This window comes from Neopsephotus bourkii, unplaced genomic scaffold (genome assembly GCF_033783945.1).
Source record: "Neopsephotus bourkii isolate Nb327-2 ecotype Australia unplaced genomic scaffold, CSIRO-AGI_Nbou_v1 NB_518, whole genome shotgun sequence".
In the NCBI taxonomy this organism is placed as follows: domain Eukaryota; kingdom Metazoa; phylum Chordata; class Aves; order Psittaciformes; family Psittacidae; genus Neopsephotus; species Neopsephotus bourkii.
Window position 1 is genome coordinate 775618 of NW_026901019.1, and position 26310 is coordinate 801927.

General features: G+C 43.8%; 2 protein-coding genes across 4 annotated transcripts in view; one reads left to right on the plus strand and one right to left on the minus strand.

Moving 5' to 3' along the window:
• TMEM63A (transmembrane protein 63A) overlaps positions 1 to 5701 on the minus strand; it is a 31654-nt gene extending 25953 nt beyond the window's left edge. Inside the window, exons 1-3 of the mRNA XM_061350483.1 lie at positions 5608 to 5701; positions 3494 to 3689; positions 1240 to 1319 (exon numbers count right to left, since the gene is read on the minus strand). Of these exons, the coding sequence (XP_061206467.1) occupies positions 1240 to 1319; positions 3494 to 3689; positions 5608 to 5654 (323 nt within the window). The 5' untranslated portion in view covers positions 5655 to 5701. The remainder of the gene's footprint in view (positions 1 to 1239; positions 1320 to 3493; positions 3690 to 5607) is intronic.
• Positions 5702 to 6478: 777 nt separating this feature from the next.
• On the plus strand, positions 6479 to 25091 carry LOC133210782 (left-right determination factor 2-like). Of its 3 annotated transcripts, XM_061350486.1 has the most exons (6): positions 17348 to 19125; positions 20065 to 20295; positions 20857 to 21338; positions 22173 to 22410; positions 23243 to 23482; positions 23767 to 25091. In XM_061350486.1, the coding sequence occupies exons 3-6, from the start codon at positions 21074 to 21076 to the stop codon at positions 24104 to 24106; spliced, it is 1083 nt and encodes a 360-aa protein (XP_061206470.1). In that variant the 5' UTR covers positions 17348 to 19125; positions 20065 to 20295; positions 20857 to 21073; the 3' UTR covers positions 24107 to 25091. The 3 variants fall into 3 exon arrangements, with proteins under 3 accessions (XP_061206469.1, XP_061206470.1, XP_061206468.1); XM_061350485.1 differs by lacking the exon at positions 17348 to 19125 and adding an exon at positions 6479 to 6572 and having other exon boundaries at positions 20065 to 21338; XM_061350484.1 differs by having other exon boundaries at positions 20065 to 21338.
• The last annotated feature ends 1219 nt before the right edge of the window (positions 25092 to 26310 follow it).

Here is a 26310-nt window from a genome sequence, read left to right on the forward strand (position 1 = left end):
ACATGGGTTTGGAAGCCTGGCAAGGATCAGATCTGCAAGCTAGCTTTCTGTTCAGATATTCCTCATTAAAAGACATCACCTCTTTTCCTTCCACCTTTCTTCCTTCATCTTACAGCCACTGCTCAGAATTTCTCCACACAATTAAATCGCTTACCTGCCAAGCCACTTCCTCACACAAAACGAAGTCCTGCAGCAAGGCTAGACTCTGTAGCCCTCAAAAACAGCAGAGTACCTGTTTTCAGTTGTTGCTAACAAGAAATGTTGCGATGGTAATATGCCCATAATTACAGGACAATACATGTTAAAATGGAGTGTATTCATAGGTGTGTCTGTGGTAATTTTGACCTAGTGGCTCAAATCACAGTCCAGCAGGGACAGTAACATAGGCTCCTGGATGTCTGACTGCTCAAGGATCCGTTTGTCCCATGCAGGCCTTTACAGACCACATGGAAGCCTATACCAGAACATCTTTATTCTTGCCGACTGAGCTACCTGGATTGAAGCCATCTCAGTTGCCATTCCTTTTTTCTCCCCACCATCTTCATTTCACAGCTGTAATGGATTACACCTAAAACCACATTTTGAGTTTTTTTCCTGATACTTAGTTGTGAATTTACAACTTAGTTACACCACTAACACCAGGAAGAGGCTTGCTGTTAAAGTTCACCCACTTCATAAACAGACAGCTAGCTTTTAAACACCCTAAAACATCATCCTGCAAAAATAACATTTAAAAATAATCATAAGCTTATTTACAGTATTACTGAAAATCAGCAAAGAATTCCAGAAACCTGCAATGATACATTTATTTAAAAACTCTTCAGAAATTTTATAGCACAGGCTGCACAGGGAGCTCTGGAAAGATATTGGGCTTGAGCCAAGATAAACAAAATAGTCAATATCCATCTATCACAGAAACACCTTTAAAACATCAACGTGTGGGTATGTGACATGTTAGCAGACAAGCAGCCTGTTTTCTTACCTTCACTTCCTCAACCCACAACTGTAAAATGAAATTTATGATGATGCCAAACACACAACTCTATTACTGAAACCACAAAGGGTAACTTTGAGTGGGGCCTATTTCACACAAAGCAGCACAAGGACATTTTTGACACATATGTGCATGTGGTTCCAGCCATATCTGATACAAATCCACTTCATTTAAGCCATATTTACAGCACTTAGTTCCACATTCCCCAGTTTCAACAAATCAGTCTGACTGCCTATCTTTTTTACCTTTCAGCTTCTGACACCAGAGCAACACGACCGTAGTCCCAGAATCTCTTTCTTATAACAGAAAACAGTAATATTAAAACCTAGAAAAGAAAAATAAGAATCATTGAATATCGATTTTTCCACTTCACAATAATTTTTTAGGTGTGTAGAAACTGTCAAAAAATGCTGTCCTGGCTCCTAAACCAATTGTCATATGCTAACCAACCCAATGGTGGCCATGCCACAAAGAACACGGGAACCAAAGGATGAGAACACCTGCCTTCCTCTCTTAATTTATAGAGGAGAACTGCATGGAAAAGTACTTCTGAACTGCAAGTGTATGAAGGTTGGTGACAGGAAAAGAAGCAAGCAGTACTTGAGGGAAGTCAGACCTTTCATAAATACACCTTTACACATTCGCGACTTAATGACCAGAACTATGATGGAAGACAGTGATGTAAACAGGCTGCAGGGGGTTCAGCTACTTTCTCAAGTATGTGGCTTATTTTTATCCCTAAAAAAGTAATGTATTATTACAACTCATAAACCCCAGAAACTTGTATTCGATCTCTGCAATGTATTTTTTTATCTCCCCCCTGTATTTTTATTTTTTAAAAGATGACAAGAAAACAAAGATGACAATAAACCAACCACTGTATTTCACAGATGCATTTCTTTCTTTAAAAATAAGTTGCTTTGTACACTGAAGCAATGAAGCAGAAGTAACAAGGCCTGTTTTCTATGCATATGCATCATACGCCCTCACCTTCCAGCCCCTCCTACATCCAATACCTGTTTGGCTAGAAAGTGGTGTAATTTACCTGGATCTATGCAAACACTGACTAGCCAGCTGGGATATGCATCAAGATTATCTATGTGTCAGGATTACACAGCTAATTTCCACATTTCACAATAAATACAATCTTCTTATAAAAGCCTTCCCCCCCCACAAGGATTATTAATTTAAATCTTCCTTCTTCAACTTGCCATTAAGCTTAATGTACGCAGGAAAGTCTCTTTGGCAACTCTGGTTGAAATTGCATAACATGTTTTATGGTTATTAGGAGGAACCGACAGGCAAAAATAGGAAGAGAATGTAATATATAAACTTCACTTCCTTAGGAAACCAGCCTAGAAATAATATTCAGAAACCCATCAAGTGGCAGTTACTGAGGGGATCTGCAGTAAACATGTCATGAAAACAGGAATATAGGAGTTGCTCAATAAATTGCATATTTGGCACTTGAAGAAGAGAGAAACCTTCTACACTGCATCTAACTACATAATGGTGCTTGATAGGAGAGTTCAACAGCAAGGAACTCAAAAGCAGAAACTCAGTATCTCAAAAATCAACCTCAGCTTAAAAATCAAAGTTGTCCCAAACACTCCAACTAAATCTTACCAAATGCTGTGCCATCAGTCACACAGAGCAGTAAGTATTGTACATCCTCCAAAAATGGGTTTATGGTAGCATGCTGCATACACCAGATCAGTAACACTTAATGCTACTCCATGACTGTTAGGAACATACTTTACATTCCCACAGAACTACTAGCTCGGATCTTAAACAGGTAGGTTTTTGTTTCTCCACAGAGGCTTTCTAGAACTCAGGAACTCTATCATCCCTTCAGTCTCATTTTACTACCGCAAACCTCACTGATCAGGCTAATTTGGAGGTCTACAGCTTTTTCATGTGGCTTAAGACCATGTAGATCACAGAAATAACTAAGTTTTATTGGAGTATCAGGCATGTCCTGGAGCCTCCAGAGCAGCAACTAATCCTCCTTTTGTCAAGACTGAGCTGATTGGAACATTATTTCCTTAACAGCTTCATAAAATCTAACGTTTAAAAAGTTTGTGAAATGACCAATTTTCCATACAGTATTCCCTTTGGAAAACCAATCAAGTTATTAATGATGTTCCCTTCCTGAAAAGGTACCTACTACTTAAACCCAGAGTAAGGAAAAAATGTTCCTGCAGTTAAGATAAAACATAGGACTTTGAGCTGCCACGATAAAGCTTAGCATGAATACACATACAGGCCCTCTCTCTACATCTACACATTGAACATTCAGTGACACAGCCATCCCATGTATATGGGATCCTTTATCAATGCTTGTTAAAGTGTTTTGATGTTCCCAGGATGACCGTAGCACATTTCTTATGTTGAAGATGCTCAGAAACAAATTTCCTGATAAATAAGAGAATTCTGAAGAACTTCACTTCTGAGAAGGCCAGAGATATTTTCAATACAAGAAACAGAAACTGGACTTACAAAAAAGAAGGTTACATCAAGCAGCAGGACAGTTGGGATTCCACCAAAAGTTACGCCTTGGAGCACTGTGCTGCCCTGGGCAGTGCTATAGCAGTATGTCTCATTTGTTGAGTTGAAAGGTACACTTCTATTCCAGAAGTAGACTAGATGAGAATGTCCAAAGCCCAGGAAAAAGAAAGGGTTCATTTTGTGTTTCCTTTAAAAAAAAACAGAAAAGAGAGACAACCATGTGAAAAGCCTGCCTGGTATTTGTGAGATATACTAATACTGCAAGTATAAAAAGAGCAGAAAGGTTCAACCAGGAAGCTACTTTGGAAAAGAAGTTATATTTGACAAACTTTCCCCTTCACATGTAAAATATTTCACAATAACTGACAGCCTCAGTTACTAGCAGTGCCCAGTGAGAGTTCCAGGCATCCAACCATGTTCTGTACACACACCTGAGGAAGACAACTAAAGACCTATATAAACCAAACTTCTCTGTCTTCTAAGCTCTAATATCAAAGTACTTATCCCTGCCTGGGTTCTGATTTTAGGAGTAACATCAGATATTCCAACAGTGACAGTAGAAGATTTTGCTCCTAGTTGATGAGCATGTGTTGAATATATCAGCTTGTGAACTTTGTATTAAAAAATGTCAAGACCTTGAGATTATTAACTGATTTCCCACTAATTCCACAGAAAAGAACTACTACACAAACATTCATTTCTGCTGTTAGGATACTGTGTGATTTTCCTTTGTTAATAGTATTCAACTGAAAGAACTGCACAGTGCACCATGAACAAGAAAGAACAAAGACTATTTCTAAGGTAACAGCCATCTACCTCATTTTAGTCAACTGACCTGCTCCTATAATGTGGCAACATAAAAGAACGAACAAGATTTGGCTGCTGGTACAAATGTCTTTTTATTAGTGCAGGCAATTGCTCACTTATTTTGGGGCTTTCCACTTCAAGCATTTCTTTTCTTGTACCTTACTAACCTGATGGCTCCAATGTAGTCTGGACAAAAGCACGTTTCATGCGTTAACACCCTTCTGACTGACAAATTTATGAAGAAAGCATACTCCAAAAAACTACCCTTTGAAAGCAAATAAGGCACTCATCACACAGGTCCAGGGACACTGCTTTTGGGATACCATGTCTCTGTAAGAGGAATGCACATGTCTGATGGCAGCACTATTCTGGATGCTGAAAACAAAACCAAACGAAGATTATTTATAACTGCAAGTTCTCCCTTTAAACAGCAGGAAATCAGCATGGAGAATACTCCTTCCAAACCAGCTTTTACTAAATACTGCACTGGGTGACATGGTGGGAAAGAAACTGGGCACGTTTCATCACAGGGAAACATAGAAACCAATGTGTGCCGGGAATCTATACTTGCTTTCTAAGCATGCAAATTGAGTGCTGACAAAAGAGAAGGTACTACTGAACACACTTCCGACACCTCCACCACAACTGCACTGAGAGCACACTAAGTTTCACGTAACACACGTATCTTATCACAGTTTTCAGTTCTTAAAAGCTATTATTTTTAAGTAAGCCGGCTGTCAGGAAGATAAAGAGAACGGCAAGACCTGCCACGGGTGGATTTGCGCTGCAGCAACCCAGTAAGAGGCACTTGGCCATGTTCTGAAGCAAGGCGAACACCGGTGCGAGCTCCATAAACGAGAAACCACCTCCTTTCTCCTGGCTTGGACCCGACAGTGTGTCCTGCCCGGAGAGGGTGTGAAATGGGGGTGTCAAGGCCCGTTTCATGGGCGGCACACGGAACACTTGCAAGGAGCCAACCCCTCAGTTCCTTGCTCGCCTCAGGGCGACGAACATGCGGGGGCACCCCCGCCCCACAGGCAGGAGACGCCCCCAGCCCGCCGGGGTCCCCCGTGGGCACTGACGAGGGAGGGGGGAGGCGGCGCAGGGAAAAGGCCGGTTCCCTTAGGAGGGCCGGGCGGAGGGGAGCCGGCAGCCCGGCGACACCGGCCACCCGTCAGGGCTCACCTCAGCCCTATCCCCTCCCCGCGGCCACCTCAAGTAGCCTCTGCCGGTCCTGTACCCGCACAGCGCAGCTGACAAGGGCTGCCACCGGCAGCGCTACTCCCGCCCTCCCTTACCTGCACCGCGGCCTCTCCCTTCCCCTTCCCTCCCGTCTCGTCACCATACGGGGCGCAGCACCAAAGCACCCGTCCCAGCCCCGAAGTTACGAGCTTCAGCAACAAGTCCCGGGAGCCGCGCATGCGCGACGGGTCGGGGCGGCGGCCATTGCTCGCCCGCCTCTTGTCTTCCTGAGAGGGTTGCATGGCGCCAGAGGCGTGTTGGTGGTGGGGAAATGGCTGTCCCTCTGTACCCTTCTTTTCCATACGCTGGAGTGTTCTCCTTAGGGAAGGGACTACATAGTGAAATAAGTGGGGGCGAGTTGCTGTCGTTTCTCGTGTTCCATCTCATCACCAACATGGCATGGCAGGGGGGAGTTGCCATCACCCGGTTTTAGTCAGCGGAGTTTTGCTTCAGGCACCCGGAGCCGTGGTGGGAGCTGGGTTTATTCGCCATACCACAAGCAAGAGCTTCAGGCTAGAGGCCTGCGTATGCCAAAGAACCTGCCTTTAAAGCACAGAATCGCAGACATGATTTGAGTTGGAAAGGACCTTAAGATAATCTAGTTCCAGCCCCCTGCCATGAACAGCTTGAGCCAAGCATTCCCTTTATGAAACAACGTGGAAATTGCATCTATAGTGGTTTACAACAGTTATTTATGATGTTCATAGCTAAGAAAGTTTTATGCCAGATGATCCTACAGATAAAACCTTTGGTAAAGAATGAAGGATTTTGAAACTACTTTGTGGTTTCTCTGTGGGAAACAATGCTCTGGTTTGGGGGAAGCCATTTTGTGCATCTATGACTCCTTGTCCATTAACAGTGAAACAGCCTAGACCCAAACAGAGCTTTGTATAGAAAAATAATATAAATAATAATAATAAAAAAGAAGAAGATACGTGAGATTTCAAGAGAGACTTCACAGTTCCCAATCTGGTGAAGTGGACAAGTGTGCAGGTACAAATGGAGCAGCCCATACACTAAGGTAACTCTGAAAGAGATTAAGTTATAATAGTAACATGACTGTGCCACAAAATATTCAAAGCCTTTTGTTTCCACACACCTATTCTGAGAAATAGCATTCCAATGTTGTAAATTGGAAAAACTGAAACCTAGGCAGTTTTAACTTAATGTGCCTATGACAGATCTGGGATGAAACTGATTCCCAGCCCACAGGATGCTGGGAATCAAGGCATTTCTACCAGCAGAGATGAAGTCAGGCCACACTTGGAATGCTGGATGCTTAAGAACTGAGCATCCCAGCTGCCAATAAGCCAGTACCTCCTCCAGTTGACAGTCCTGCCCATGCCTCTCCATCTTTAGCTCTTTATGTTCATGTCTATTTAAACTGTATTACTTAGGGACCTGAATGCATACTTGCAATTCTGCTCCCTGCCATTTTATTAATCCACAACTGTTTCGCTCCATCAAATTCTTGTTTCACTTTTCAGGGATGGCTGCTCAATGGAGAGCAGCATTTGGCTGTACACGTTACCTGCCTTCGCCCACTCTGTCCCACAGAAGGTGAAATGTACTATTTACCTGCAGTAACTGAGAGACATTTTAAGATACCATTCCGTAATTTATCTAGCAGCTGCATTGTAGATAACCTGTGATTTTACACTGTTAGTTAGAAAATGGCATAAAAGTTCCAGCTTGAAGCAGAGTGGTTCAGATTCACTGCTGGAATAAAGAAATCCCACTGTTGTTGAATGATGTTAATTATTTTAGCTTTAAAATGCACTCTGTGCTTAGGGATATGTTGATACTAAAGTTGTTTGGCGTGAGTGTAGTAATTACTCCATCTTGGCTTTTCTGGAGTAACTCTTCCTGTGGACAGTGTATTTTAAAACAGAAATCTAACGTTGATTAGTTATAATTGCTTTCTTTTAAATAAAGTTTTACTGATGTAGCTGCAGCAGAGTAGACCTACCACATAGGTGAAGCCTCAGTGTATGCTCGCAGCTCTTATGCTGCTAGGACCAAAACCCTTTTGGTTGATTTTCTCACTGATTTCCTTAGCTGTTTGTACTTTCGATTCTTGCCTTATTTTTCAAAATTAAGAAGGCCTTGCTCTGGCTAGATTATCTTCCTTTGGAGTGTAAAATAGGTGATGTTCAGTGATCTTGACATTATAGTCTTGATATTCTGCATTCTGAAGACTTTTGCCTGGCTACAAAATCATTTTCCCCTCTTTCTCACAAGAGTAACATCAGGCTTTTGTCATTTGGGCTTTTTTTTTCTTCCTCTGTCTAGACAGGCTCTTTAGCTAAGTGGTGTGATTTTGTTTATCTCTAATTTCAACAGCAGAGTCACATTTCCCTCTTCCCTACCTCTTGTAAATAGGGTTTTGTTTACCACTGTCTGTTCTTCTGGTGACAAAAGCCACATACTGTCATTAGTTAGCAAACGTTTCATTACGTTGCTCAAGCAGATGGAAATCCAGACTCAGCACCTGGGGAGCAGGCCAACAGAATTTCAAATTCTTCCATCTTTCTTGTATTTTGCATGTTCCATATTCACTTCAACAGCTCTTTAGCACCAAGCTGAACAAGTGTGCTGGGTGTTTACACTTACGTGTGTGACTCTTCCCTTGCTTTATTAAATGACCTTATGTCTGAAGAACTCCTCTGTCACTTTAGTTTGATTTATCACAGCAGGACTTCCCTTGATGGGTGAACTCCCAACAGGACATCAATAGTCTCTGGACGTGAGTAGCAGGTGGCCTGATGCTTTACCATGCGTGGCAGCTCTCACCGTGGTTTCTTCTCTCTGAAGAAACTTGTCAGCCCAGATTGCTGCTCCTTACTTATCTGCCTATTCAAATATATCTTAATGGATTTAATTCAGGCTTCTAGCCTGGCAGCCCTTTGCTAGCTTTTTCTCCTTTATCTAGCAGTCTGTTTACAAGGCTTGATATACCCAAGGATTTGGTGTGGGCATTAATAAGTCTTCCTTTGAAAGGCCTGAGCATTAATATATGTCTAATAAAAACCAATAATAAAATCTAGTCAGATAGACAGATTTAAATGAACTATAATCATAATACAAATCAGCAAGCAGCAATGTTGATTTAAATTAACAATTTACACTTTTTTTTCTCGTTATACTTACTTTTGTAGTGCTGCTTCACATTCATAGATAACATGTTGATTTTCAAGGTAGAAATAGCCTTGCATTAAAGCTGGAATGTATTTGTATTAAGAGAATTCATTATTTTACAAAATATTTAACTTACTATAGCTATCAATATATGATAGAAATTTGTCATACTTTTCTTTTACATTTTGTGTCAGATAGGAAATGGTGAATGGAGTGTTGGTATTGATGCTTGAGCATGATTGATTTTTCTCATGAGCTTTGTCAAGATAACAACTGGAGTTTTGTCAAAATGCACAAATAACTGCAGTCAGAAGTAGCAGTACTGAAAAGTTCAGGAGAAAAAAAAAGCTTATTTCAACATATTTTGCATTTAAGCTTTATTTATGAAGTGAACTATTGCCCCTACTCTGTGCACTGAGCTCAGTGGTTTTGATCGTCCTGGTTGTGTCTAAAGAGGCATCCCAGTGAGTGCTTCTGTACAACACCCCAGCTATGAACACTGCCAAACCTTGCCATAGGCTAAGCCAGGCTAGTGCCTTACCAGGGGACAGTGCATGGACTTCCTCACCCGTGTGTATGGTGTGAGGTTTTATGCCTCTGTTTTGTGGCTGTGGAGGATCCCTTGCTGACTTTTAGGTTTATTACTAGCTCGTCGAAATGCAGCCACTGTTGATGTGACACACTTTGGCACAGAACTAGGACAAGGTGATGTGAAACATGGATGACTTCATTATTTTCTGAATATACCTATTATCTTAATGCCTATCCATGTGTTAACCGTGTGTGTATAGAACCTGAAGGTAGTTAATGTATGGGTGGCATAGCACTAGCTATAATTAAGGCAGCTCTCTGAGAGAGAGGGAGATGGAGAAACCATCTGCCACAATGTGGTCTCTCCCAGTGGAGAGGACAGCACCTGGCCACATGACCCCTTGGATTTAGGTGAATCAGGGAGCAGGTGTGTTTGTCACCAGTGTAAAATACAAACCACTTACAGCTTCTTCTTGGCTACAACAGATGTTAGTTTTAGTGAAGAACTCTGGTGTCCTGTAAAGCCTCTGTGCTCCATGGCTGTCCTGACCATAGTAGTAACTCTCGTCGTACCAGTACCAAGGTGAAAGCAAACCTGGACAGATACTAAGAACATCCTGCCTTGGGTTCTGCTTTCCTTGGAGCAGAAAGCTGGGTGATTGCTTGTGCAGGAGCCACAAAACACCCCAGGAGATCTTTCAGTCTAAGCCATTGGAGGGTGAAGTCAGCAGGGTTTGCTGGATGCTTGAATTAGAAGTAAATATTTGTTAACCAACCTCTCAAATCCTGGTTTTGATTAGAAAAGTTTGGAAAAGGGAGAATAGGGTTTAGTTTTTTTTCAAATACTACTTAGTCTGGGCAAACTAGTTATTACATTGATTGGTCTGCTTTATCCACTGTCTGCAAAGAGTCCAGTGAGATTCACAGCTTTTAGACTTAAGAACTGGGTTTCAAGGCTCTGGTGATGGCTCTTCCTGGTTCACTGGCTTGACTTCCCTTCAGATATCAGCATCAGACACATTACTTAAACCTTTATAAATGTAATTCACAGTATTTTTAAAGTGTCAAAAGCTTAAGCCCTGATATAGATTCATAGAATAGTTAGGGTTGGAAAGGACCTTAAGATCATCTAGTTCCAACCCTCTGCCGTGGGCAGGGACACCTCACACTAGACCGTGTCACCCAAGGCTCTGTACAACCTGGCCTGGAACACTACCAGAGATGGAGCATTTACCACTTCCCTGGGCAACCCATTCCAGTGCCTCACCACCCTCACTGTAAAGAACTTCTTTTTTTACATATTTGAATAGAGATCTGGATTAAATGATTTTTAAAGGACTTCTAAAATGAGTAATCTTTTTTCCCTTGGGCAGGAATTCCCGCTTCCCACTTCTGGACTTAGGAACAAAAAATCAGAATGCAGACTATGAGGATTTCAAAGACCTTTGCTTTTATTTCAATCCCAGGTTCACTCAAAGCAAACCTAAAGCAGCAGAAGAGTTATGCTCGTTAGCTTCTGTGTTCCACCTAGGAGCTTGCACCAGTAATTACCTCTAGATTTATGTGTGTTGGCCTTTAGATCTGTTCAATTCAGATTTTGGCTTTGTGAAGAGCTGAGAAGATCTCTGTTACATTTCCCACTGCAGCAGTGACTTGGCTCCTTTGCTGATACATGCTGTAGTGGGTGAGTGCCAGGTGCCACTAATGACAGCAGGATGAGCAGGATCCTGGTGAGCCTATGCAGGCGGTCAGGTGCCAGGTACGCCAGGCGCATTGGTGACAGGATGCGAAGTGGCTTAAGCAGGAGGCTGTGAAGAGCCATTGCAATGGCAAACAGCCTTGACTAAAGGTAGTGTGGTTCTTTCCAGCAAGGAAAATCCTGCACCCAGAGCCTGGCTTTACTGGAGCATGGCTGGAAATGGTGAGGTGCTGAAGCATCCATGCTGCTTGAGGCATGCTGCAGGCATGTGAGTTCTCCCTGGACACGTCATGGGACCTGTGCTATAGGGGAGCAGTAGAGTTACCTAAATACTAGCCATTCCTTAGCATGCAATCACCTTTTGGACATATTATCACCATACCTTCTGATTTTCCCATTCTCATCCCTTCCTATCCACTCTCTTGTTCCTTTTTCTGTAGTAGTTTATTTCCTCCTTCCATTCATCCTTTCTCATGTTTCCTTTTCTGTGATGATTTTATTTTCTCTGAATCACTTGTTTTTCTTTCTGTTCCATCTTTCTCTTCTCAAACGGTTGCGGAGGGTATAAAGGTATTCATGTGGCCTGATTTGTGTAATAAAGTAGTGTAGTCACTGCAAGCTGAGCTTAAAGACATGGGTGATGTGGGGACCAATGGAGAACTTTCTTCCCTGTATGTAAGCAGTAACAGATGGCAAGAGGGGTATCTCTTGTTTTACTAAGATACTCTATGTACAGTTACTGTTACAGTCTACTGGTGATTAGGGTTTTGTTTATAGAAGCTGTGGTTGGCTGGTGCCTTTGAAAATCAGGTTATTTATTTTGGTGTCTAAATATGGACTTGAAAATTTTGGCCAGGGCGATTTGCTCAAGGTCATTATTCTGACTCAGGGACAGAACAGGGAAAAGGAAACAAACCTTTTCAGCTCTCCCTTCCTATTGATACTCTATAGTTTCAGTAAAGTAGATGTTTAGATACCCAGATTCAGTAAAGCATATGTTTATATATCCAGATTATATACCAGATTATAATGAAGTGAGTGATCAGAATCGATTTGGAAGGAGTTAAAAGCACATCTTGTAAAGTGGCACAGTCACTTTGTGGAGTTTCTGGAGTGAGATGGACCCTAGAGCAGGAGAAACGCTCCATGTTGCATGGGAGCATCTAGGCAAACTATTCATGCCTTCACAACATGGTGCACCTTTTCTTCTCCATCCTGTCTGGGTCAGTTTCTGGGGCTGTTGGGGCATAGCTGAGAGAGTAGGTTGAAGCTGTCACTGCTGCACTTGGAGCCCTGAGACGAGCAGGCTTAAGACCCTGACTTGCCAACTGCTGCAGGGAGCAGTGAGCCAGGTTGATCATAGTTCTTTTGCACTGTAGTTCCTGTGAAGATTAGAAGGGTTTCATACATCAGTGTAAGACCTTGAACTTACTGTTCAGTTGATCACAATGAGAGCATTTCTCAGAGGACACGAAATTATGTTAAGAAACCAGTTTCTTCCACTATCCTTAGGAAACAAGACAACTGTGTCTCCTAATTGCTGCTCTTTCTGAACCACTTTCAAGGGAAGCCCAGGCAATAGTATATTTTCGTGTTCTATTGTGAATTGGAGCATTTTCTTGAGGACAGCATGTGTTTAAAAGAGTTACCAGCCTGGGAACACAGTGAAGTCCAGAGGTAAACTTTCCTATCACAAGGGACTGAGAACAAATCAAGAAGTGCAGCCTCCAAAGAGATCTAAGAGCCAGTCCTCCAAGTCTGCTGCACATAGTGATTTTCAGATCGCTTCCACTGGGTCTGTAGACCCTGAATGTCATTGGAAACACCCTTTTGCTGTAGTCTGCATTTGAGGTGTCCTAACAGATCTGGTCAAACTAAGTTAAGAATCTCAAATTCATTCCTGGGCCATCTAAGTCTCCTCTTTGATTGCAGTAATTTATTTCTAGTTTTACTGTCACAGAGGTAAAAGATTTCTCGCTCTATTTTAGAATAAAAAGCAGAGAAGAGGGACTAAGGACCCAAATTTTGTCCAAACAGATGAAAAATGGATTCTGAATTCCTTTTGGGGCATTTAAAAATCTGCACCACATGTATGATTTACCCAAAGATCCTGGATTCTATACTGGCAACTGCTGTACTGGTGCTGCATAAATAAAACACATTTTAGTCCCCGTGTCTTTACTATAGTTATTCAGCCTGGAAAGCTGACAAATACCAGCTTCAAAGGCATGGCATTTCCTACAGAACCCCATGTTGAATCCAAAAGTAAGGTTCAGAAATGCATTTGGTTGCTATGAGGAAATGTTGGTAATTCCTGGATTAACGCTTTTGAAAAAGCAAATGGCTAGGTAAGAAAACAAAAGACAAAAGCAGCTGAAGTTTGTGTTTCACGCTTCAAGTGACCTGGCCAAGTGTGGCTACATTCCCTTTTAAAATCAAGTGACCACAGTGCATCTCCTAGGGTCCTGTAGTATGAATGCTAAAAGGATTAAAATTAGCCAGGTCACACAGCTTTATTTTACTCTTTACAAGGGCCATGTTAAATCCGAGACTTCATACCCCTTGTTTACATAGATATGAGTACATAGCAGGAAATTACATAATTTGACCTGTGTCATGAAGTAAAACACCCCTTTGTGTTCTGTTTTGGAGTCAAATACGTAAGGTACTGTGTTTTATCCAGTGCTTTCCTCCTGAAGGCTTTTTCACTAAAAAGTAGTAACATACCCTGAAAAGTTACAAAAGCAATGCAATGATAATACAAGTGTTTAAGTGAAAACAGCTTTGTAATAACTGCTTGAGTATAAGTGGTGTATCCACACACCCTCCTTCCTGCAAATCGCAGCATTGTTTGGAGGCAAAAGACAAGTAGGGGGATCTTTTAATACTTGTTATTACGCACTTCTCAAAGGTGTAACAAGGTACCCAATGTAGAGTGAAAGGGAATGGAATGAACAAGATAAATAACAAATCAGCGTAAGTAGGAAACAGCTCACTAGGGTCAAAAATGAGTTAATGATCTGAAATTTTATAACAGGTCTAAAATCTTTTAAATGCATATCAAATACCCCGTAGCCTTTAAGACCATTCTCAGAACTCTGAAGACAAGAGATGCCTGTAAAGTTCAATGCAGTGTTTACAGCAAGTTAAGCCTGCATCTGATTAAAACCAGTGACTATTAAACATGAGGATGAGGGATTATAGTCTGATTCAGATCACCAGTTCCAAGAAGACCGTTTTGTACCTCTTGAATCTCCTGCACCTTCCAAAGCTTCTCAGACATTCTCCCCCAGCACCAGCCCAGCTCACCCAAAGCTTGGGCAGGCAGGTCTGGTGCTGTTGCTGTATCCATTAGAATTCCATTTCATCATCCTTCCGATCATGGCACTGATGTGCTGTTAACATCAAGGGAAACAGCCATGTGCAAGTAATTCTTTGAAACTGAATACATCTATGTTCCACGGTGTAAAACCCACTGACACACAATAGCCCCTGAGTCACTTCAGCAGCAGATGTTACAGATGGAAGACAACCATACAAGTAGTTTAGCTCATTTTCCTGCTGTTGCAGGTATCTTTTTTCCTATCAGTGTGTTTGCTAAGGCGCTGCCCAAGTTAATTGTAAGTATCTCAGTGAGGTCTAACAGAAACCTTTAGGCAGTTACTCCACACTCCATCTGATGCACCAAATTAGAGAAGTCTGAAGTATTTATCAGGTCTATCTTGTAATCTTTGTGCACATTTTCGTGTTCTATAATCTTGCAGTGTTTGTTGTAATTTTCCACACAAGGAACAGCCTTTTTTTGCACTACACTAACATTGTATGACAGCTCACAGGGCTTAACAGAAGAGGTTCCTTTTAGATCTCACTCATCTTGGCCTTTGGTCTTTATTTTTGGCCTGCAGAACAAAAAACATCTTCCAGAAAAGTTAGTAATGCAAATTATTCAACTTTCATTAATATGTTACTTCATAATCTTTCTGCTTTTTCAGCTCCTTCTGATAATACAAATAAATAACAGCTGCTAACATACAGTGTTGTTCTTTATCTATCTGACTTGGGGAAAAACCAGTTAACTTGCATGGAAAAAAAAGGGAATTCTGTTCAGTGAAGCAGAAGTTACTAGAGTTAAAATTAACTGGAGGCAGTACGATCCAGAAGTAAGCCAGGCTACTTGCTGCCACAGATGAAATACGAATAGTTTTCCAAATGTATTAGCATGACAGGAAAATGGGGGCATTTCTCAGTCAGTGGAAGGCCACTCAGTACACAGACTTGGCACAGAATCTGTAAAGGGAATGGGACAGAGTTGTTTAGGTTGGAAAAGATCGTTAAATCATCAAGTCCAATTGTTAACCCAGAATTGCCAAGTCCACCCATAGAGATGGCAGCTGAGAGGGTCACACACTGAGCCCTCATGGTGACATTCACTGGAGTGTGTTGGTTAAAGGCCAACTCAGCAGCATGCACCACCAAGAGCAGGGAGAGCCTATGCAGCCTGGCCCAGAGGTGGAGTCTTAACTTCCATCACTAAGGCAGGAAAATCATACTCTTAAAAAGAAGTCTGATAAACTTTTACAGTGTCAACACACAGCTGCAGAGAGAGGAAAAAGGAGGCAGCATTTTAGTTAGCTAGGCAGATAAATGGGATCTCATTAGAAAATTAAATGGTGCTCCTAAAAATTACAGCTATTTCTCAGTAATGGAGACATTCCTTAATGAAGTGGCCTGTGGTGTAAAACAAGCAACTTAGGGACATAATGCTTATTTGTCTGATTCAGCAGCATTTGTTAAATGTCAGTGGTTTTGACTTTTCTGTGGCCATCAGAGTGGTAACAAATCCTGCTTCCCCAGCTCCAAACAAGGCACAGATAAAGGCAGTGGGGAGGAGGCTGCAGAGGGGACAGAAAAAGCTGTATTTAAACAGTTGTGTTTGCTTTTCTGTTAAAAAGTCTTGGACATCTCTTTTCTGCCAGAACACTGGTACTTTGCAAATGCTGCCAACACAAACTCTGCAAGCAAGCCAGCTGACATCAGCTGACCAAGGACATGGTGGGACATTGGACGTTTTATCCATTCCTCTTCAAACAAGCATCCTTTTGTCTGGGCTGTTTGACCAAAACAAGCCTGTGAGTAAAAGCAGGAGCCTGCCTATGGAAGGCATGCTGAAGTCAGTGCAATACATAGCACCAGGAGTTGCATAAGCTGAGTTTAAGATTAGACCAAGTTTGCAACATCTCTCAAATAAAATGGGGGATTTACTATGCTGGATGCATTACAGGATAAGTACATAAGGAAATATTACTCTTGTTGCTGCCTGGGGCTTCATCATCAGCATTTTATGAGAGGAACCCAACAGGACATGCAATCTGTAAGACATTTCATTGGAGATAGCCAATGCAGTCTAGCGTAGGCAGGTGTTGAGGAAAAGCAGGCTCCTGTCCTAGCCTAGGTTAAATGAATTGGATAATTTCTGTATAGCTCAAGCAGATGATTGCTACACAAAACTTGCTACTGGAATTGGCTCATTAGCTGGCAGGCAGAGCAAACGTTAAGGACTAAGGCTGTGGTAGCAATGGTATGAGTTTTGTGCACTATCAGGTCAGAATGAACATGGTTCAGCTCAGACAAGGGACACAAAGTTCTATTTCCCAGAGTCCTATTAGCCAGAGTCCACAATGCAGATGTAAAGTCCATATTTATGCATCTGCTCTGGGCGTGGGGTGGTGGTGCATAGAAATGCTTAGATAAGGACAGGCAAGTCAGGCACAAAGCCTTTTGGCACACGAATTAACACGGCCAAATTCTGGAACAAATCATGACCAGCAGAAAGGATTTAGTGCAGATCAGTGCTCTGCATTGAGTGGCTTTGCTGTTTGCAGCCTGGCCCTGAGAGCCAGATAAAAGCTGGATGTCTTGTGTTATCAGGCCATGTTTTACGAACCTTTTCCATGCCAGGTTCTAGCAGAGTGGGCTGAGGCTATGGGGAGCAGACATGCAAGCTCATGAGCTATGCTGGCCTCACCAAAGTTCTGGGTGCTGTTCTTCTGACTCTGCACACTGAGCAAGCTATTCATGCTCTGATGAAAGAGCAGCTTCCTTAGAGGTAGAGGAGGACTGAAAGCCACTGCCCTGGCAAGATGGTTTCCCAGTACCTTTCAACAGGCATATCCCATTTTCATTCATCCCTGTCATGGTGGTGATGCCCTGGCATAGGTTGCCCAGAGAAGCTGTGGCTGCCCCATCCCTGGCAGTGTTCAAGGCCAGGTTGGATGGGGCTTGGAGCAACCTGGTCTAGTGGAAGGTATCCCTGCCCATGGCAGGGGGTTGGAACTGGATGAGCTTTAACATTCTTCCAACCCAAACCATTCTGTGATTCTGTGAAGTAGCGCTAGTTGTTTTGCATCATCCCTGGAGCCACACAGGCCGATGGAGTGAGGCATATACTGCCCTTCTCCTTGCCTAAAGGCAACATCAGTGTACAGGTTTCCCTCTTTGCTGGGGGTGGGACAAGTGTTGCACTGTGTTACACCTCCAGCCATGCTTGCGCTGAGGGCAGGCTAAGCCATGATCCCTCAGACAATATTCATGAGTGAATACTGTCTGCTGCACTTAGTGACATCTCATTCTCATCCTGCACTGAAGCTGCTGTGCAGCTTGAGAGGTGGGAAATGGAAATGCTTTTTGCCTTGGTCACTATTTAGAAATTAGGCTTAAACCCAGACTGAGAGAAGTGGAGCTGCTGTCTGCTGGCAGTGGGGTGGCTTTCCAGCTTGGTGAGCTCCATGTTCTCTGTCTGGACTTGCTTGGTGCAGGGCCGGTCTCTGCAGAGGAGTGGGGGTTCCACCGCCAGCACAGACTGTGCCAGTCAAGAAAGAAGCCAAAGATGCCTGTGAAATCCCACTTAAAGGTGTGCAACCTGGGCTTAAAATGGGTATCAAGTTTGAAGCACTGGCTGGTGGCTGTTGTGGTGTGTTGGTGAGGCAGCACGAGAAGGGCATAATTTCATGCATCAGCTGCAGTTTGCTCCCACTTTTGAAACCCATAACCCAGCCCTTCACATGACCAGCTTATTTGGTGGTGGTGTGTTAGTTATGTAAATCTCAGTGTGCTTCAGACTGGAAAAGAATATGAAACAGAACATCTACTTGAATTCCTTTCTTAACTTGGCAAGTTTATACCTGCATCTTAACTACTACTGTTTTTACTTCCATACTCCTGGATTCAAAAGACCCTGATCTGGGGGCATATCAGACCAAAACCTACATAGAGGTGTGCTCCCATCTCTGTGCAACAAACTTGTTGCACAAATTAGGGCATTTCTTGGAGCACACAAAAGCTACTGCCTTTCACACCACTCAGGCAAAGGCTGTTCTACTATGGGCTCAATTGTAATGCAAAAGAATTGTGTCCATGGAAATTCAAATCTTGAAAATACTTAGATCCTCGCTGACATACTGCAAATACATTTGAAACATTCTTCTATCCCAGGGTAAGGGCTACATAAGTAGGCTAAGCCTTTCACACTTTCTCTCTGAACCTGCTGGATTTATTTCCCAAACCCCATTGCATAGGTACACCCAGCAAATGTCATGGGGAACCATTTGTAATGAAATTAAAGCTTAAACATAAAGATTCTCTCTTCCCTAAGCACTGGCTTCTTTTAAAACTGGGAGTTGTTCATATTTAATCCCTTGCAGCCTCTGTAAATCCTCTGTTTGACATTTCCAATGTGCCATACAGGTTCTAATACACATCACACAAAAAGAGCTATTATAAAATTCCTGACTTTTTCTTGTTTGTGTGACAAAGGGGGAATGGCAAATCCTCCAATTGGACCAGATAATCACTCTCCTGTGAAAAGCCTACAATCCACATCCTCTGTTTTCTTCTTAGCTGAGCTTCAACTGTGTTTGGTCAATAATTTTATGTGTGAAGTCCATAAATCACCTTCCAATACACACTGGACAGTGAAGAGTCCTGGTAGATTAGACATCAGCTGCAGGAGAAACCGCATCCCGTCTGGATCCAGGAAAGCCAGGTGCTGCCAGAACATTTCCATTTCATGTTATGGGTTTCTGAAGAGCCCTCTTTACACAGTAGGACCACTCTCTAGAGTGAAAGATGGGTGGATAAAGGTTTACAGGATCAGGTCTTCTGACATGACAGAGACCATTACAAATCCATGAACTGCAGTTTTACTCAGGTGACTATCACTGTATAAATATAACAAATTCATTGCTGGAACTGAGCTATCCAACACTTACAGAGCAGATCTAAAGAAAACTTTGTCAGCCACCAGAGCATTGCTTAGGTGCAGTTTGTGCCCCAAGTCTCTGAAGTGGTTCATGGTGTGACTGCATTGGTTTCATGCAATGAGAAGCAGTCATGTGCTGTTTAGCTGGGGAGGCACTACAGGGGGAAGAGCCAGGCATACTGAGCCTTCCTAAGGGGCTGAGAGTGTCACAGAAGTATCACATAAACCCCTTCCCTCCTCTTGCTTGCAAGAGCAGGAGTTTCTGACATGAGTTGAAGTTAAGGCAGTCATTGAAGTGGATATTTTTTACTCTTATTTGTGTCTTGGAATGAATATAACAGAAAATATGGAATTGTTCAGAGGAAGATGCTCTACAAAGGAAAAGATTAAAGAATGTACTGCCTTGGGCTGTGCACAGACTGTGAGTTTGTAGTCTGTGTTTCCATTTTAGCCTTAAAACTCAATTCAGCTAAATAAGGTGCCCCTTTAACATTTAATGGAGGCTTTTTCATGGTTAAGGAGGCAAGTTTCTTGCAAGGTTATAAAGACAAAATGTTCACTAACGCAAGTGTTTAGTTAGGCCCTTTCAGGCCACTTTGTTGCCTTCCTCTGTGTACAAACCATTCTGCCTTGGCTGATGCTTGTTTTAAGGAGGGATAAACCACAAAGGGCTGCTTTTGTACAGGTTCTTCTAGCCAGGCTTTTCCCAGGGCACAGTATTCAGCCTGGACACTGGATCAGACTAGACCAATTTAAAACCATTTACAGAGACATTCATGCTGAAGACATTTGTATGTATGCTCAGGCATGTCTGTGCTGCAGAGCATGAGAATTTGACCAAGTGCCATGCTCCATCACTGTTATCAACCCCATTTTATTCTTTTTCAGTGTGCTTCTCCTGGGATTTGTTTCAAAACCAGACTTCCACATCTTATGCCAGCAAAGGCCAGGGAAGCAGAGGATGTGAGCTTCAAGTTTAAAGGTTGACTTCAAGGCAAACATCCATACACATCCCCCAGCCTTCAGGTCAGCTCTCCAGAGACTGAACAGCATTCAAAATACCAATATTCCTCATCCATGCTGGGGAAAAGCAGAGTGGTTTCTCATGTTCACCGAAAGGTGATCTGCCTTTATATAAAGCCTTCTTCTCTTAAGCACAAGTATTATGAAACCCCCCAGGAATCCATAAAGAGTGATGGGGCATTTTTCTAAAATGCCAGACCTGTACATCTTCCACATTCTGTGATTCAGGAGCAGTGTAAAAGGTCATAAACCATTCAGCTGCTGTGATTCACTGCATTGATTCATGTGCTCGGTACAAATATTCAGAGATCAAAGCAGCACCAACCCCCCAAAAAGAGATTTTAAATGATTTTTTTAATGCTTGCCATAAAGATGGACTTCCAGCTAAAGCATTATTCGCCTGATTGATAGTGGATATTTTAGGTAGCAAGTCCCCTATGGTAAAGATTGATGCTTCCTTTAAGAATCATATGGTGTGGTACCTAAAGCAATGTACTCTGCAGATGTGTTTCCTCCCTGACCTAGGCTGAACATGAGACACTGATCACACAGGGGTTTTCTGGGCAGAAGTTTACAGGGAGTTAAAAAAGAATGGAAACTTCTTCCCTCTGAAGGAATCTGGAAGCTCCCCTAAACCATTTTGTATTAACTTTGCAGTGGATGAAGGTGTTAAACTGGCATGTGTCTATTGATGGGGAAGTGATCCTTTCAAGTTCTCTGCTTCATCCCCACTTGTGGAATTTGTTGTGCCAGTGGGACGAGGCTGGCTATAAAACCCCAGCACCCCGCTCAGGCAGCCTGCCACCACATCTCTGCTGAGAGACATCCCCCCTTCATCTCTGCTGGGCAGACAGCTCTTCGCTGACAGAGGAGGATGGATGTGAGGTTCACCCGGATGCTCTGCTTGCTCTGCCTGGTCATCACAGTCCGAGCATTTACCCAGGAGGGGTTCAAGGAGGTGTTGCTGAAGCAGCTGGGGCTCTCTGAGGTCCCTACACTTCATAGGAGAGACTTGGTGGATCTGGTTATCCCAGACCATGTGAAGAACAAATACATCTCCATGCTGAAGCGGCAAAGGGTGAAGCGCCGAGCTCTGCCCAGCCTGGCCGGCATCCTCAGGGGGATCCCTGGCAACACAGGTAATGTTTCTGCTGTCACTGTTGGGAACTTCAGAAGCGTTGTGCAGTTGCCGTGGGAGGCAGCAGGATGGGCACAGGCAAACCCACGGAGGGAATGATGTTTGGGTCTGGGTCCAAACCTGAGCTGAGTAGAAGAGAGGCAAGTAACATGCATGAGTAAGACCTTGCACCTGGAGAGTGGGTCCCAGAGTGGGGCAGGCTGCTGCTGGGCCTTAGTAGAAGGGAAAATCTTTGGTACCCAGGTAACATTTTGGACAGGTGGCAAAGTGATGTTAAAAATATCAGTACAAAGTGCAGATCTGGCAGGTTTTGCGTCAAAAGTCTAGAAAGTCCTCTGATAAGAATCACATCTCTTTGAGGATATTTCATTCTCCCCTGTATTTTTGTTTTGATTTGGTTTTGTTTGCCTGGAAAGAATATCAAGGAGGAAATCAGCTCTGCAAGGACACTTGTTTCACTTCCAAAAGGCATACATAGCACCCTGGGCAGCAAGCAAAAACACTTTCTCATTGCAAGTGGGGCAATTTCCTGCTCTCATGCCCAGTCCTGGCACAATGTGATGTGCACCTTTTGGGGTTTGCTCAGTTTGGCGTCAAATGATATAGGAGATTTCTTTCCTTCAGATTACAGAGGCTCAGACATAGAAGAATTAGGGCATTTGCAAGACATTGATTTAAGTATGCATTAGAAAAGGTGTGTTTAGTGGCTGTCTCTGCCACAGGGGCTGATGGGGAAGCATGGAAGGAGTGTGTTGTGATGATAATAGTGGATGAAGTGTGGGGGCTTTGCTCACTGGGATGGCAATGACAGGCTGTCTGTTTTGTTCCTTGGCAGGAGAAGCCCTCTACTCTGAGACCAGCACACGCCAGAACCTGATCTTCGACATGGAGGGCAGAATACCTCAGAACAGTGAAGTGACAATGGCTGAGCTGAAACTCTTCAAAAAGCCTTTGGACAGAGCAAACCTGCCTGCCAGGCAGTCTCACAGGCCCGTCTCCAATGCCAGAGTCAGCGTGTACTGGGTGCAGCGGCAGCACGATGGCACCAACAGGACCTCCCTGATAGACTCCAGGTAAGAAAGGGACCTCTCCTGAAGGCAGGACTCTAGTTACATGGTATGGGTCCTCTGGGCTGGGTTTGGTTGTCATGTGTTTGTGCCTCCAGTCAGTCTGATGGGGTTACATCTGTAGGATCAGGCTCTATAGTCTCTAAAACCAGAATGAGTTTGTAAGAGCAGATATTAGGTTGAGACTGCAATATATGATGATTCATTGAAATGATCTATTTCTGTGTGAAACAGTGCCATGTACTGCCAGATCTTCCCCTTTAAAACACTCCACCTGGTTCACTTCTGTTTCACTCTGAACTCACACGGGTTACTGGCAGCTGATACGCTTTCAATTGGCCACCTCATTGCCTGGTTTCAATAAGTAAACTATGCAAAAAGCATCTGATTCTGTAGCCTTGAGCTCTGTGGAAGTTTTACAACCCTTGAAGGCAGAATTAGACATCAAACCAATTTTCTGGGTGGGTAGAAACTTATAGCCCTGGTGCAGCCAGGACAGGAGCGGAGGGGAATGCTGTGGTGTTTACCAGCCTCACTAACCCTGAGGCTGCATTTAACCCTGCACTGCCATATTTCTGTATGAGCACGAAGTAATACCTTAATATGAGCACGCACAGAGAGTTTTATTTGGCCCTTCCGTGTCTGTTAGATCCCCATGCTCCTTTCTGAGGTGTGTGTTAATTGCTGTTGTGTTCATCAGAGTGCTCAGCAAAAATTACCATGTAATCAAGGCGTGTGACAATCTATGGGGAGCAAATTATTCTGCTGCAGTGACAGTGCTGCAAGCCTGGGCTTTGTGTGATGGGCTTTTCTCTAATGCCAAGCCCTTGTCGTGCAGGCTGGTTCCTATACGTGAGTCGGGCTGGAAGAACTTTGATGTGACACAGGCCGTGCATTACTGGCAGCGAAACAAGAGGCGGGAGCCAATGTTCCTGGAGGTCTGGATTGAGGGAGAAAGGGTAGGCAGCTATGCCTCAGAAATGGCCAAAGCCGTGCATTTCACCTCTCAGGACCCCAGGGATAAAGCCTTAAGCAAACCTGAACTGGTGCTTTACACCCTCAACTTGGAAGACTATGGGTACGTATGAAAGGTAAATCTGTACTCTGGTATAAGAGTGGCCCTGAATTATTGTGCTAACAAAAGGTGTGCAGCTCTCACCCTCACAAGTAAACTGGAGGAGTTAAAGAGTTGCTGCTGAATCCCACCTCTCCTCTTCCCATATTTTTTGCCTGCCTATTCAAATGAAACCCCATCACTGCCCCAGTTTCACATGGCAGGGTGCTATTAACAGGGAGGGTTATTTCTCTTTCATCCCACTTTCCAGTTACAGCATCAGTTCTTGTTTCTCCCTTGGCACACAGGGGCCCTGGGGACTGCAGGGAGGAGGCAGTGAAGGGGAAATCCACCTGCTGCCGGCAGAAGCACTACGTGAATTTCCGTGAGCTCCCCTGGGCGCAGCATTGGGTCATCGAGCCAGCGGGGTACCAGGCTTACAGGTGCTCGGGGGGCTGCCTGCAGGCCCCCAGCACCCTGCGCCGCTTCGGCTATGGGGAGCGTGCCTGTGCCGGGGTGGAGAGCTCCCCACTGCCCATGATGCTGCTGGTCAAGAGGGGCAACCGCACAGAGATCGAGGCGGCCGAGTTTCCCAACATGATCATCGAGAAGTGCGGCTGTGTGACGGATGGCATGGCACTGGTGTGAGGTGTGGGGCCAGCCAGGGTGCTACCCAGGCCCTGGATCCTCACAACCCTTCCCAAAGACACCCCAGGCTGCAGCTATGCAGTGATAAAGGTGCTGGGGGGACGCCCACATACCTGTGTGCAAGGGACAGCATGCACCCCACTACCCTGCAGAGAGCTTGCACTTAAAGGCACCGTCCATATAAATGGGCTCAGAAGAGCATCCATCTTCATGTATAACTGTGTGAGGGGTACCTATGGAGCCTCATGCTTCTTAGGACCCTCTTGGTGCTAGCCAAATTTCACTGAATTTGATGGGCCTGCATCCAGTGTATTTCAGTCCCTACCCTGAAGTATTGCAAGCAGCTACAGGCAAAGGAGGAATGATCATCACCAGATAGAGAAGTAATACATGGGTTCAGCTTTTCATTGTTAGACTCCTGGTTTGGTCCTTGTCTGTCCAAGTCGTGTTTATGATGAACCGGAGAGCAGAAGCACTTACATGTATATATTGTATACACACACACATGTGTACATATATATAGTATATGAATACCTGTATGTATTGTCTACATACATATTGGATATATACATACTGTCTACATACATACATGTAAATAAAACATTGCCTAGAGCTCAAAGGAACATAGGTATGCACGTATGTATCATATGTATGTATATATGTACATAAAATATTACCTGGAACACAAAGGATCATATTTTCAGCCCCTGATCCATGTGCTTAGGAGAATTTCAAACAGAACTGAGAGTTCTGAAGTCAATGGGAATATTGGAGTTTAGGTTTGCTCACACAAGTAACAGTTTGTAGAATCGTAGATTCATAGAAGCAGCTAGGTTGGAAAAGACCTTTAAGATCATCAAGTCATACCATTACCCCAGGAAATCAGACCTGTATTTTTCTGGTTGTATCTTGCAGTTGTTTCAGTTTAGGGATATTTTTGTGTACTTAAAGCTCAAGGCAACAATAAACCACAATTATCAAAGTACCCATGTGTTTGCTTGTATTAAAGTGGAGGGAAAGAAAGTCTGTCATGTTTCTGAATGCACCCAGGTGCCCAGCTCATGCGAAGATACCCATGGTAACAGCTCTTCTTGGTTACCTGTGTGTGATCCTGCCCACTTGTGGCAAAATTTCATGTACCCAGGCAGGGACTGGCACTGGGCTGGATCTGCAGGTGGAGCAGAGCCCACACCACCTGAGATGCTGCAGAGGTTAAGCCAAGGCTTTCTTAAAGAGAAAACCTAGAAACATACTAGTGTGTGGTGTCCCTGTCTGTGGCAGGGGGCTGGAACTAGATGATCTTAAGGTCCTTCCAACCCAACCCATTCTATGATTGTGACAGGAAGGAGATGATGCTCTGAGTGTGAGCTGCAGCAGTGCAGTGCCAAAGCTTGCAGGCAGTCACCCAGCTGTACTGCAGGAAGAGATTAGCTGCTTGTGCTCCTCCCTTCCCGGGTGAAGTGCTTTAACCCTGACCATTCCTTACGGAATGACATCTGACCAGCATATCCCCTGGAGAGATGCACTGACAATGGGTTTTGAACTGTACCAAACTGTTGGCCCGAGTGGCACCAATGATAATGATTTCCATACTTCGTGTCAGACTTCTCAGTAGACAAGTGGCTCTGGGGATGAAGAGGTCACTGCTGTCCATCTCTGTGTGATGTGGTCCCTGAGGCCCTGACTGAACCTGATGGGAGGGCTTTGAAATGGGTTTGTCTGACTGGATAGGGTGGCCATGGGCCATGGGCTAGGTGAAAAGAGAGACCTGTTGGACTCTGTGATGGCTTTGAGTCTCATCAAGAAGGCTGGATGTCAAGTGTCCCTGCTGCCCTGCAGGACCCTGGCTCTGAGGTCACCCAGGCATCCCTGCAACCACCACCACCTTGGCCTGTTGGTAGGCAGGCAGCTTCCACTTGTGTAAATGTCTGTGGGAAAAGAAGAGCTTTAAGGGGAGAGAAGAAGGCAGAAACACAGACTCACCAGTCACCAGCGCTGGGCTACAGCACCATGGGTTACTGGAATCAGAACTGGGCGAGCCAGATTGATCCCGGGCCATTTCCTTCTCATGACTATGTACTATCTCTCTTAATGGCATTGGCATTCAGTCCCAGTTTCTCTCCTGGAAGAGGGCATAGCCTGAAGGCCCTGAGCTCAGCTATCTTTTGAAGAACAAAGCCGGTGATTTATCTGCACTGCTCCTG